The following is a 15,690-nucleotide window of genomic DNA, read 5'->3' on the forward strand; positions in this document are numbered from 1 at the left end:
ATAATAAACATATGTTAACATGCATAATGATAAATGATAATATGATGACGCGTCAGTTCTGCTTCAGTTACATTCCAATTGCCTGTTCCAATTATGAGAATTAGAAGGTATAGCGTATAGCTGAAACTGATAGGTACTGAAATGATCGTGAAATTTGACCTAAAAATAAGCTTATCAAAATAAACGTAGCATGGGAGAGAAAATATATATATAGGTATAATAAATAATAAGTAATAACAATTAAGTACTACTCATAAGTAATTAAACTCACAAAAAGTATGTTGTATGCTAAATCGATGCTTCCCAAACTCGTGGGTCGCGGCGCCCGTGGGGCCGGACCGTAGGGCTTCTGCGGGGGGAGGCGCAAAATGTTTCAGTAGAACTACAAATATGTATTTATGAATATTTTTTACAATTATATTAATTTATGTATATATTTAAATTTGTTAGGTAAGAACACATTACACAACATTTTCATTAAAATATTTACGTTGACCGAAAAGACGATGCTAGAGTTACAATTTGATAAGAATGCCGTTTTTAAATCATTAAACATATGCTCAAGAATAATTGGAAACGCAGCATTGGTAACCATAAGTTTAGTATTATTCCTTTTGCGACAACATACCTATGCGAAACAGTATTTTCTTCATTACACATAATAAAAAATAACCACACGTCATACTTTTCAGTGGAGACTTTGGAAGAATTCCTGCTAATTACCATATCAAACATTGAGCCCGATATTGATTTATGTGAAAACATGCAAACACATCCCTCTAATTAAATTGTTTTTGTTTGCATTACGTAGAGTACATTCTTCACATTTTATTTTGTGTGTGATATAAGTATATATCAGTGGCGAAGAGTGGAGGTAGGCTGTTAAGATCCGCCATAAATAGTGCACACTGAACTTAGTCAGCCATACGTATTTGTTTTCATTGAACTAAGACTACAGTTTACAGATAGTGTTGGTTAGTTTTTATAATTCAATTAAACCCTGCGAAACCAAGCCATAAAAGACAATAGTGAAAAAATACTCGTCTATATAATATAAAATAATAAATAATTTTTGATATTTTAGATAGAATAATATTTTTATCTATTATAGTTTGGTTTAGGTAGGATTTAATGAATTTAAATAAATGAACAAACAATATGTGTAATATGTATTCTTAATCCAAAAAAAAGATGTGCACAATTTTATTGTATCGCCCAAAGTATACCAAAACTTATATGGTTTGATTTAGGTAGGGTTTAAGTTATTTTTAAAAACTCACCAACACCATCTGCAAATTGTAGTGTTAGTTCAATAAATACAAATACGTATGACTAACAAAGTTTAATGTGCACTATTTATGTCGAATATTAACAGCCTACCTCCACCCTTCGTTACTGGTACATATATATATATTTAGTAATAATTACTTAATGCCAAATAAGTCATTTGATCATTATTTTTTTTTAAATCGACGGAGGGCAGATAATATATGGGGCGGGCGGGGCATGGTAATAAAAAGTTTGGCAAGTACTGTGTTAAATAACAATAGCAGTCCATACACAAACGGTCTTTCCGTTGAAAGGAAACGTTAAAGTGATATTATTTTTGAGTTTACACGTTGGATTCCCCATACACTACGGTAATCTATTTACAGGTTAAGGGGGTACATGCTCGTCGAAGGTCAAAATTGAGTTTTTATTGTATTTTCAAACCATGATCCTGGACACTCCTTAAACGTTGTAGATAATCTATTTATATAATTTTGAAGCCTTATTATCCTTTATAGTTATTTTAAACATTTGATGACTGCATGAAGTATTTTTGTTACATAAAATAGTATTCTTTTAAACCTCTCGCTCTAATGTTTTAGAATATAGTCATATTTCGGTACAGAACTGTGCAGTGATGTTAAGATTTTTTACAATTATTAATTTTTAAACGCATTTATAAAACCATTAGTATAATTTATTACGAGATAATTTTTGTAAAATATTCACGATAAAAAATTATTTTGATAATCTCTGTGATCCCAAATTTGACAAGAATTAGGCATTTTATTATTCAAAAAATCGGCAAGATTAACACATTTGAAGATGATTCTAAAGATATTTATTATAAGCTATGTCTTTGACCATTCAAGTGTGATAAAAATCTTATGAATAATGATTGCTTTATAATAATTATTGACCTAAGAATAAGGTAGTGTTTTTTTGAAATACGCCATTTCTTTTGTCATTCCCTAGTGGTTAAGCTACAACATACGGCCGTAGCCATAAAATGACAAACTATAATTAAAGTAGGGAGTAAAATTATGTTAACGCGCATGTTTGAACATGTACCTAACCGAATTTTTTTTTATTTTTTTTTAAACGGTACATGTTCAAACACGCGCGTCAATATCATTTTACTCTTTACTTCAATTATAGTTTGTTATTTTATGGCTACGGCCGTATGTTGTAGTTTAACTACTGGGGAATGACAAAAGAAATGGCGTATTTCAAAAAAACACTACCTTATTCTTAGGTCAATAATTATTATAAAGCAATCATTATTCATAAGATGTTTATCACACTTGAATGGTCAAAAACATAGCTTATAATAAATATCTTTAGAATCATTTTGAAATGTGTTAATCTTGCCGATTTTTTGAATAATAAAATGCCTAATTCTTGTCAAATTTGGGATCACAGAGATTATCAATATAATTTTTTATCGTGAATATTTTACAAAAATTATCTCGTAATAAATTATGCTAATGGTTTTATAAATGCGTTTAAAAATTAATAAATGTAAAAAATCTTAACACCACTGCACAGTTATGTACCGAAATATGACTATATTCTAAAACATTAGAGCGAGAGGTTTAAAAGAATACTATTTTATGTAACAAAAATACTTCATGCAGTCATCAAATGTTTAAAATAACTATAAAGGATAATAAGGCTTCAAAAGTATATAAATAGATCATCTACAACGTTTAAGGAGTGTCCAGGATCATGGTTTGAATATACAATAAAAACTCAATTTTGACCTTCGACGAGCATGTCCCCCCTTAATAATAATTATAATTGCATAGTTTTTAATATTTCCATTTAAAAGGGGTAACATACTATACGGGGAATAGATTTTCGTGTGAACGATTTAGAAAATATACACATAATATAATGCCAAAATAATAACAAAAAACCTGATGTTACTGAATACCTACTTCGCAATCTTCGCAATGTATAAATTACAGCTTACGTCTAACATTAATATTATAAACCACTTATAAAAAAACAATATACATATTATGAAGGCGAATATCACAGATCGAATATTAAAAAAAATGCGAGGCTAATGAACTTTGTGACCTTAGCATTTCAAATGAAATCACTGATGGTTGCGTCTTGATAGGTAAGTAAATGAGACACAGTTTGGCTGGTATCTCATATATTATTATTTGATAGTAATATTGTCGTATACATTGTTATTATAATTAAAAATATACATACTTAGTTATATAGTTAGTTTTGGAAACTTATTCTACTTTCATACACACTCGTCCATCGATTTGTATCATTACATTACTATCGATTGCATTATATTGTAGCCAGTTACAACAAACGAATAATATTGTCGGGAATAACATGTAAAAATAAAAGTGATTATTTTTTAATAACTACGTATTAATTACTCACAGAACAGATTAATAAATAGATTTCCGATAGGCTATAACCCAATACACTAAATTTTGACGCAGGGCTTTGAATGTGTGAGTATCCTACGACAATGAACCATACATTATAGAAGTGCAATAGTGTGTTGTAATTTCAAATACACCAATATTGAATGAGCGTCAGTGCATAAAACGAGAGCAGTTTTCAGAACGAAATACAAGCGTATTCTTAACACGTGTTTAAGTTTATCCCATATTCTTCAACACACGAGATCGGTTGCCTGTTTTTCCACACCCGTTAGATATTTCAGTTCCCATATTTCAGAGTTCTCTGGTACACACGAGATCGGTTGCCTGTTTCTCCACACCCGTTAGGTATTTCAGAGTTCCCTGGTATTACTTAATTGGTATTATCTACGCAAAAACCCCAAAAACGTTTCTAGTACATAGTATTTTTATTTTGTATTCATTTCACGCGATCTTAAAAGGGGAAACAGCATCGGAATCTGTACGATTGTCGATTACACAACCTCTGTCGGTTGAGGCAACGGTAACGTTCTTCTATGAAGTAAGTAGGTAGATATTCTGTAAACGTAAACAGAATGCACTACCACTACAGAGCCATTTACATGGCTGTTATGTTTGCTATTAGTATGGCGCAATTCCATCGGTGTAATGAGGCCAAATGCATATTACATCTATTCTATACGAACTTGTGAATAGATAGATAGATGCTGGCTAGCATTTGATTGTGTTTGCGAGATTTAATGTGAATAATGAAGGTAAGTAGTATACGAAGCAATGAGTACTAGATGCATAATAGTTTATTATGTTTTCAACACAATAGCAAAAAAAGTAAAAGGATTGTACCTACTCTGTATGGGGAAAATGAGTGTTTCAGAGCAAAATACAAAATCTAAGACCCTTTCTTTAATATCCCATCCGTGTGAAATGGTTATGAACTAGCAATGTATGTACTGGATCAAAGCCATACAAGAAAACAGGAGTAGTAAGACAATAATTAGATGGTTCAAAAACATAATTATCTATCTCAACTCATCGGTTTTTTCCGGGAGTAGAAATAGGCTATGGCTATTACGCAATAGTTAGAATGTACTTATTGCACATGATATTTTAAACTATACAATCGCTTACAAATACTAAAATCCTGTATGAAAAACTCTTTCATATAATATGTACTTTTTTCATAAAATGATGGAAACCAAAATAGATGGGTGTCCAAAAAGTTTGAAACACGTTAGTTGATTATAACTACGTTGTATTGACACACATTGGCAACAAAGGCACCATAATATTATTTACATCGACATGACTATCAAATCGTTTAGAAATCTACGTACATACCAATTGAAAAGTTTCTACCATATTTATAGCATAGTCTTGAAATATCGTATATAAACTATAGGATCAATCAAAAATTATTATTACTTGGGACTAAATATGGAAATGGGTATGGGATCAATCAAAAATATTATTACTAACTACTTACTTGGACTACATATGGAAATGGGTATAGTATCAATATGTAATAATTAATAAGATTAATAATTTACAACGAGATAAGGTAAAAAGAAAATAACCCTACTGACCTTATTGTTTCCACGATTTCCAAAGCTCCGTCATGCTTATCCTGAAAATAAACATAAACACATTAGTAACTACACAAAACACATAATAATATAAAAATAAATTGCCAACGGTACCTATTTGCGTAGAACGTAGATTATCGGCAGATTCGCCGATTTACAATTTTAAGTAGGTAAATAATTATGTTGGGAATGAGTTCATTTTACTTAAACCACGAGTGCAAACAGTCCGTAAGCAGATTCTATTCTGTCTTTTCAATATAATATTAATATTGAAATCAACGTAGGTACCTACCTAGTCATTGGACTGATAGCACTAGGAAACTAAATTTGCAAAGTCCTCAAGACATAACAATACGAATAGTGTACAGAAGAAACTCGATTATCCGGACAATACGATGGGATTAAAAAAAAACACAAAATACCTATGTCAAAAATTTTAAAACTATACGCGGCGAAAACAGTTGATTCGCTCACCAAGCAAAATTTGATCTTGAAAATAACACAAGCAGTGAGAAAAACGAAACATTCAAAACATTAATTGTTTCCCCCACATCTTGGAAATATTGACAAAATGTCGCATTTACAAACGTTGTCGTTGTTCCAGAAAGCTTTAACCATCGACACAAGCCAATGGTGGTATTGGCCACCTCCAGAAAACGTTCCTACACCCATCCTACTCATTCAAACGCTTCATTATTTTGTGCATGGATATCAAAGCAACTTGCCTCTAATAAAATATATTTTCTTTGTAAAATCAATTAATCGTGGGGAGGTATACTGTACGTGAAGGAAAATCTTAAGTCGTATATGGCAAAGCCAGGAGTTCCGACGGTTCGCTGGAAAAAAACAGCGCCGTGTGTTTTACCCCTTATCAGTTAATCATCAAATATGTACTTCCAAGGACATAATTCATCTTTAATTTGTTTCAAACAAGCGATTTCATTGTATGTCAAATATGTATACCTGGTTAAATAATATACAGTGTAGGCAGGTTGAAGTTACGTAAAGTAATGATACTATTGGTTTAGTCTTGGTCTTGGACAGCAGGCCTGGCAGATTTTTGCAAGCCAAGAAATACTTCAATTTTCTTCAAGGAGAACTAATGTAATAATAATAATTGTGCTAAATATAAAAATAATTTAAATCCAGGATTACATAAAATAAATGTCGAGTGAAATTAATAAAAGTTCATCAATTCGTCGATGAACACTTGCACTGTTAAGAAAATGGCATAGGTACCTATGTCTAGCTTACGCCAATGGGCGCTTCGGTGATCATTATAAATTTATTATTAAATTTTGATGTATGTTTTTTATTTTTCAGTTTTCTAAATATTCAGTGGGACGGCGTGCCGGACCACCGATGGACCGCAAACGACGACTTGCCCAAGACTGCTTTACTTTAATTAAATATTAAGTAGGTACCTATATACATAGACGCAATTTATGGACAATCCGACACATTTACATATGTCATAAACAGACTATAATAATTATAAAAACAATTTCCCAACACTAATGTTTAAGTAAGATATTAAAATGGTAATGTATTGTACAAGGTGAGGGGAATGTGTGTCACTTAGTACTTTTCTTCTTAGCACTAAAACAGGCTGAGAGGCCCATAATAGTTTAGGATTATGGATGTAAGATGTGAAACGAATGCACATGGGTTTAATCAACTAGCAGGTGCTATAATAATATTACCAATTGATATATTATTATAATATGTAGGTACCTACGTAATATTATTATAACACCTGCGTCATCCTCGAAACATGTGCATCGAGTGTTCGCAGGGTGCAGTACGCTTAGTTGAGATAGGTTATGGACATGGCAGGTGGTGTCACTGTGAGGTTCGCAATGAAAAACGTTTTGCTTCACTTTAACTTTAGACACGTTTCACACGTTATCCGACAGTTTTAAAACTAATACAATAAATAACGTGACAGTTACATAACTCATAGTAGGTATGCGACAAAAGTTCCCTCTAAGCCTAAGTAAAACAGTTAATGTACTGACTAAAGTACATTAACTTTTTTATAGCATGACTAGCGATTAGCGTTCTTATACCAAGTTCAAACCAAGATTTACATCGGTCGGCTGAACGTTGGACAGTCAATAGTGGTGTACACAAACTGCGAAACAGGGAACTGAAATGAAGAGTAGCCGGCAACCGATCTAAGTGTGGAAGAATATGGAATAAACTTAAACGCACGTCAAGAATACGCTAGTCCTTCGTTCTGACAACTGCTCTCGGTATATGCACTGACGCTCATTGAATATTGGTGTATTTGAAGTATGCAATACTGGTTAATTTTCGAACACTCATACATTCAAAACCCTGCGTCAAAATGAAGTGTATTGGGATATAGCCTATCGGAATGATATTTATTAATCTATTCTGTGGTTCGAAAGTTAGATAAAAATATTTTTTCCTGTATTTATCTGACTATTTACGTACATTTAACATGTTCAGATACAAATGGCCTTAGATTTTTGTTTCCCGGTGAGGATATGAAACATATTACACAGAATGATGTTCTTGGTCTGGACTAGGCTTCAGCTTGACTCCCAACTGTTTCACGAAATCAATATTTTCTATTAGTATTCACTACTAGCCCGGTTATGTCCCGGAGAAGCGGAGGATCGAGAGGGGTGGAAAGTCTTGGACGCTCAAAAGATGACAGAATTTCAAGGTTGTCACAATCCTCAGCCACGAGGGAACGACCGAAAAGGATTCGCTAGGACCCAGAATAATAAGACTTCTTATGCTATTAACATTAAACTGCTCGTACGTATCGATAGGGATTGTGTGACGAGATGGACAATATAAAGAAAAGGTAATGCTAGAAATATATCAAGTCACGTGAGCTCACGGAAAGGTTGCGCGCATGCAATGTCGTTTTCCTCAGTATTCAAATCAAAACCACACTAAAGTTACCTCACGCGTATCACGCCACACTACCAACCTCACGCGTGGTTGAATGTTTTTTTGGCAAATTTACACATTTTCGAGTCACGTGATCCCAAGCATCTTTGATTTTAGTGGTTTGAAAGAGCTAAAAATGAAATGTTTTTGTAGGCTGTCAGTTTTATAATATTGATTGTTCTAATCATTAGAATCTAATGGTTTCGCATATGAGATCACATGAAGTCTTGATAATGTGTTTCTTCCTAAGTATCGATGTGAAGGGTGATCGTAATGTATCCGCGAGTGAATTTGAAAACTAAAATTTAATATAAGTAACATGTCATTGATAACTTTTATTTTAAATAATCAATACGTAGATGGGTGGTAAGTACTTATCTAGAACACATTTATAAGATTTTCTTTTAAATTAAAATATAAGGCAAAATTCAGAGAAAAGGTTTTTTGGTAAGATAGAGATAGATTTTTATTAGTACTTAAGTAGGTACATTATATTATTTTATGAATATGTTATCAATTATATAAATTATCAATAAAATGTAGTCTGTGAAGTTATTTAGTTAGGTCACAAAATGATTTTTGAAAAATCATTGATTTTTCTAGAAAATATAAATGAAGAAGTACTTCAGTACAATAGGTATATAACTTTGGCATTGTGACTGCATCAAAGCTTGGTGTGATCTAAATAATAAAAAAATCGTGAGTTTAATGTCCATGTTTTATTTAATTAAAAAAGAATACGATTACGTTGAAAATATAGTAACGTTATTAGATGCGCATTGAATATTTAATTAAAGTTTTCAGTAGAATGTATTAAATTTGCAGGTTCAGTAAAAAAAGGTTTCTCTCCCCCGTCGCGGCATTAAAAAAATTCCAATCACTGTTTTCGTTCATTTTGCGATGAATTAGTACACGAATTAATAATTTATAATTATAATATGATATGCATATCAAATAAAGACGATTGCTCAAATGTACAATTCAAATAACATTTAGGGATCCGCACACAAATCTTTATAGGTAGGTACCTATAAACATACAGTATAGGAAGGGCACCATGAAACGAAGGGTTTGAAAATCAAAGCAGTATAAATGATTAACAAGAGTAACAAAATCTAAAATCGTATGTACCTACTGATTGATATTATAATTATTATGATACTTAGTTTAATAGCATACAGCGAAAATTTGGTAAAGATGGTACTTACCTATGTTATCTATAAAAAACACTATTCTCATAGGTATCAATAAGTATGTGGGCAGATAGGTAGGTAGTTACGTTAGGTTAGGTTATGTTGTACCATGTACCCTATGTTTTATAAACATACTGAAATTCAGATTTTCATAATCACTTAAGTAGGTAGGTACTTCATGTTTTTTTTGCTGTTCATACCTAGTATGAATGAAAATATTACTTAACCTCTTTTACGTTCATATTATTAAAATTCAATATTTTTGAAAATAATTGAAACTTATAGGTATGCGCCAACAATGCACGTCTTCTTGTTCAACATAATAATATTATCACTAATATACTTTGTGTCGTTTAAAGGTACGCCATTGTATGGTTTGCGATCACTGACTTTTGCTATATAATTCCTTAGTGTCCCATTCATAATGTTTTTCTTTGGACGATTTCATTCTGCCATACATATTAATTACATAACACTGTTCTCAGAGAAAATTTATAAGACCATCAATGCATCTTAAAATATGTTGTACTTATTCCATGTTCCAGGTTACCTAACTAATATACCTATTTATAGTACCTATATAATATGTGCTACAATAATATTATAATAAAATATACACGCTTAAATTATTGCACATACAGAGGACGCAAAATTATTATAAGACGAATTGAAAAGCTATGGAATCGCAGGTAGGTGTAGGTACATATTTCCTCGTACGAAAACGAATTATTGTCCAATAATAAAATTAGTACTTACTATGGATTAGGTATAACCAGGGAACACAGAATTAATTAAGGTCTGTAGGTATGTATAATCTGTTATGTAAGTAGGTACACCGCGAACTAAAAATTCAATGTCACGATTGTGACTTTAAACGCAACCAGTAAAGTTAATAATTATTGTAATGTTGACATTTAAATCCAATGACAGCTGTGTAGGCGGACTACAAGGAGTCAAATTTACACAAATATACATTTAAAATAATTAATAATTACATTAGATAGGTATTATTAATTTGAATACTACTTGTAATGAACCTTAGATATTGCGGATATTAAAAAAACATTAAGATGTCACTAACAATCTGGACATAACAGAATATAATATAGCTTTAAGTATGTACCTATATATGAACATTGTTTTAAATTTATATGACTTTCCATTTCTAAGTAACATGTTGGATAGATAGAGTTTAAAAATAAACAAACCAAACGACGTTATAATAAAAACACTTGTTTTATTTAACAAAATAAAATTAACCTTTGTATATTTAAGGCTTATGTGAATTTGCATCGATCTACAACTAGAATAAAGTGTAAAAAAATGTCAACTTAATCAGGAATGCCATAATAATAAACGTTAAATAACAATATCGATTCCGCTAATAGGTAGCAATCATTGCGTTGACAGTGCCAAGAATAGAGTAAGGTGGGTAATTATAAACTTCATAATAAAAATAACTTGACATGAGTCCACATGATCATGACCCACTTATGAAGGATAAGGCTATTTACAATGTATTTGACTGTGGCAGACTATTATAGAACTTTCAGGTCCCGCCATCAGGCGCCTTGACATCGCCACGAGGTCAATAACTCATAGCACTGCTTGCACGCACCAAATAAAAGAAAGGCATGAAAGTATCTATATTGACACACGAAGTATTTATAGGCAAATATTGCGTCACAGTATACAAACACTACAAATTTACAAAATAATGTATGATACTTAATATGTATATAAATAATATTGTGGGCAGAGGGCAGGCTAATCTAAAAGCGCGTTTGACAATAAAGACAATTAGACAATTCATTGCTGTTTGGGACCTCATGATAATAATTCGTAGAAGACAGACGGCGTTTACATTATTATATGTATCCATTTGACATCCACTGACGAAAGTTTTCCAGGCAAACTTTGACAGCAATAACAACACCTAAAGCGTGTTTCATGTTTCCTTCCTGACTATTGTAAGAATTTGATATGCGTAATCTGACAATTGAACAGTTATGAAAGATTCCTACCGAGCCATGGCCAGAAGTAAGGGGCCAATGATAAACAACGGGTTCAGCGCCTGCTGGAGAATGCAGACGTAAATCCTGAGCCATTATTTAATATTCACGACATTAACATTCACACTTTTCACTTCCACACTAAACATATCACTTATTTTATTTTGTTGTTAGCACATTTTCACCACACTTTCACACACACACCCCACACAACCGGACGCCATGTTGGGCATTTACAACATGGCGGCGATACTTCTTGCTACTTGCAACTCTGACACTTTGTGGCTGTTGAGTGCATAGATAAGGAGTGTTGAATATACATAATATTATTCAACGCGTCTTCAAAAAATAATAATTAATAAAAACAATAAATTTTGTTGTATCATATTTTCACTATTTTTATCGATTCGTATCAAAGAGATTAGACTGTGCAATGTCTTTGATTCGTATATAGTATTTCAATGTTTTTTTATGCAAAAATAACCAATTTTTATATAATGTTTGAGGCTTTCACGGTTGTTTTTTATCGTAGTATATTCTTGGGTTTTCACTGTCTCCTTCTTCCTTCTTACTCGACGTTTCGGGCTCGTTGCAGAGGCCATTATCATATCTCTTGATAATGGCCTCTGCAACGAGCCCGAAACGTCGAGTAAAGAAGGAAGAAGGAGACACGGTGAAAACCCAAGAATATACTACGATAACCAATTTTTATACGCGAATTTGAAATTAATTTAGATTTGGAGAATTATTATGTTCAGTGACATATTTCTGTTACAGGCGGGCTTCTCCCGGTGTGAAATAATCATTTAGTAATAATTATAAGCCAAAACGTAACCCTGACCTCTAGAAACGGCTTAATAAAACACCTAATCTGATTCCTTGCTCAACTGCTTAGAACCTGTCCACATGGCGCGTTTATGCGCGCGCATACCAAAAATGCGTTTTACGCGCGAGTAGCAAAAATACTTTACGCTCAGTATTCAACATGAAAACCGAGGAAACTGTGGCTTGCGTACCGTCGATGGTCATACAAGATGATCTAATGCAGTCAGTGGCGCACCCAGGATTTATTATTGGGGGGGTCCAAGGAGGAGAATGTAAATTAGTCCCATAGGCTTTTTTTCTTCTTCATATAAATATTTTTACATATTTTCACAATACACGGCGATATATTTGTAGTTTCTCCTAGTTTTTATTAAATTGGAGGCATAGTGGCGGTAACCGTTGAGCGTCTCATCAGCGACTGGCGGATTGGAAGTGAACAGCGACCATGCTGGACATGTGTACCTAGTATGCTAAGACATTACTTAAATAATATCGGCTGTGCTACCCACTTGGTCTAGAGCAGTGTTTCCCAAAGTGTGGTACGCGTACCCCCTGGGGTACGGGAGGGGTTTTGTGGGGGTACGCGCTGCACCGGGTTATGGCTACGCCTGGTGCAACAAGCATTAATACAATATTATCCATGCTAGAAGGTTTATCGCATGCGGAAGAAGAGCAATTGTTGGAATTATTAGCTTCAGACGGATTCTTGCAAAATAAATATAAGGAGTGTACTTAAACATCATTTAGGTTGCAAATGCAACATGTGTATCCAGTTTTAGCAGAGAAATTCCTGAAATACATCTTGCCTTTTCCAACTTCATATTTATGTGAAATTGCTTTTTCAGCATTTGCAGACATTAAGTCAAAAAAAGGAACAGCCTTTTGGGTGTGGAACCGCATCTCTGATTAAAATTAATAACCAGGGAACTGTTTCAACATAAATAATTTCATCCTTCTCATGGTTTATAATTAATGTTATTTTTTATAATATAACTTTTATTCATATTTTATTATGAATGAATTTTATTTTTCATTTATTATTATTTTGTTTATGTACTACAAAAGGAATATATAAATATATTTTGATTGTTATTAAAGTACTTATATCCATTTTTCTTTGACGAGGAGTACTCAGTGTTACGAAAATTATAGAAGGGGTACACAGATGTCGAAAGTTTGGGGAAGACTGGTCTAGAGAGCTACAATATTTATTCCGAATACCACCGAAAAAAATGTTCTTTTGATTTACACCACCACCGTAGTGGGTGTAGTCGTTCTTTTCACCGAATGTTTATCGCAGATTTTTGGTTTTTTAATATTGAGACTCCAACATATTAATTGAAAATGGACAAAAAAAGTATTATTGCATTTAAATTATACACAACCAACTCAATACAATATAGCCTAATATCTCGTTTATCGGTATTTTGCCTATTGCACTCAGTGTACCTACACCATGGCCCCCACATCCTGAAACGGGCCCTCAGGCTAGGGCAGTGGTCGGCAAACTGCGGCTCTTTGGCCCTTTGAGTGCGGCTCTGCCACAGATGACATGGCTACAAAGAAGAAGCAAAGAACATGGAAGAGGATAACCGTAAAAATGTAAAATAGTATTCTTTTAAACCTCTCGCTCTAATGTTTTAGAATATAGTCATATTTCAGTACATAAATGTGCAGTGGTGTTAAGATTTTTTACGTTTATTAATTTTATAACGCATTTATAAAACCATCAGTATAATTTATGTCGACATTATTATAGTGAAATATTTACGATAAAAAATTATACATAACTAGCTGAAGTACCCGGCTTCGCACAGGGTCGCTTCGTGGTTATATTTATCTTAGATATTTGAAAAATAATAAGAGGTAATTATTTTTTTTAATATTAAAATATCTGTGTAATACAATATGGCAATATGAAAATAGTAAAGGAGTAAAAGGAGTAAAGGTCAAACATAAGAACACTAAATTAAAATCGAATCCAAAATATGAAAACGTTATTAATGTTATTAATATGTAGTAAAAAAAAAAAATCAAAATTGGATGGGACAAACGAACTACAAACTTTGTATGTTATATAATAATAATTTAGAAACCTTCGTAGGTGTGCGCACACAACTGACAAAAGTTTCATCGCAATCGGATGAATGGTATAGGAACGCATACGAATAGTAGAAGAAGATGATTTTCTAATTCAGAAATCTTCGTGGGCATGCGCATGACAACTCACCAAAGTTTCATTGCAATCGGATTAATGGTATAGGAACGCATACGAATAGAAGAAGAAGAAGATGGTTGTACTAATTCAAAAACCTTCGCGGGCGTGCGCACAACAACTGGTCAAAATTTCATCACAATCGGATGAATGGCATAAGAACGCATACAAATAGAAGAAGAAAAATATGGTTGTACTAATTCAGAAACCTTTGCGGGCGTGTGCACAACAACTGGTCAAAATTTCATCACAATCGGATGAATGGCATAAGAATGCATACAAATAGAAGAAGAAAAAGATGATTGTACTAATTCAGAAACCTTTGCAGGCAAGGGCACAACACGTGATCAAAATGTCATTGCAATCGGATGAATGGTATAGGAACGCATACGAATAGAAGTAGAAGATGATTTTCTAATTCAGAAATCTTCGTGGGCATGCGCACGACAACTCACTAAAGTTTCATTGCAATCGGATGTATGGTGTAGGTAGGCATTCGAATAGAAGAAGAAGATGATGGTTGTACTAATTCAGAAACCTTCGCAGGCGTGCGCACGACAACTCACCAAAGTTTCATTGCAATCGGATCAATGGTATAGGAACGTATACAAATAGAAGAAGAAGAAGACGGTTGTACTAATTTAGAAACCTTTGCGGGCTTGCGCACAACAACTGGTCAAAATTTCATCACAATTGGATGAATGGTATAAGAACGCATACGAATAGAAGAAGATAGAATAGAAGAAAAAGAAGATGAAAATGGTTGTATCAATTCAGAAACCTTTGCGGGCGTGAACACAACACTTAATCAAATTTTCATTGCAATCGGATGAATAGTATAGGAACGCATACGAATAGAAGAAGAAGAAGATGGTTGTACTAATTCAGAACTCTTCGCGGGCGTGCTCACAACAACTGTTCAAAATTTCATCGCATCGGATGAATGGTATAAGAACGCATACAAACAGAAGAAAAAGAAAATAGTTGTAACAATTCAGAAACCTTTGCGGCGTGAGCACAACACTTGATCAAAATTTCATTGCAATCGGATGAATGGTAAAGGAACGCATACGAATAGAAGGTAGAATAGAAGAAGAAGATGGTTGTACTAATTTAGAAACCTTCGCGGGTGTTGGCACAATTACTGACGAAAATTTTATTGCAATCGGATGAATGGAATAGGAACGCATACGAATAGAATAATATAGAATAGAAGAAGAAGAAGATGGTTGTACTAATTCAAAAACC

At 33.1% G+C, this 15,690-nt stretch overlaps 1 protein-coding gene across 5 annotated transcripts in view; it reads right to left on the reverse strand.

The window, feature by feature from the left end:
- gpp (DOT1 like histone lysine methyltransferase grappa) overlaps positions 1-11,644 on the reverse strand; it is an 81,218-nt gene extending 69,574 nt beyond the window's left edge. For 3 of the 5 annotated variants that reach the window (XM_085947589.1, XM_085947588.1, XM_085947592.1), the window contains exons 1-2: positions 11,415-11,639; positions 5,270-5,310 (exon numbers count right to left, since the gene is read on the reverse strand). In XM_085947589.1, coding sequence (XP_085803715.1) covers positions 5,270-5,310; positions 11,415-11,498 — 125 coding nt within the window. In that variant the 5' untranslated portion in view covers positions 11,499-11,639. Of the gene's footprint in view, positions 1-5,269; positions 5,311-11,414 lie in introns of all 5 variants that reach the window. The other 2 variants (XM_085947591.1, XM_085947590.1) reach the window with 1 other exon arrangement.
- Positions 11,645-15,690: the final 4,046 nt, after the last annotated feature.

This window comes from Rhyacophila brunnea, unplaced genomic scaffold, assembly GCF_057557595.1.
Source record: "Rhyacophila brunnea isolate RB1 unplaced genomic scaffold, BYU_Rbru_1.0 scaffold_2, whole genome shotgun sequence".
Taxonomy (NCBI): Eukaryota; Metazoa; Arthropoda; class Insecta; order Trichoptera; family Rhyacophilidae; genus Rhyacophila; species Rhyacophila brunnea.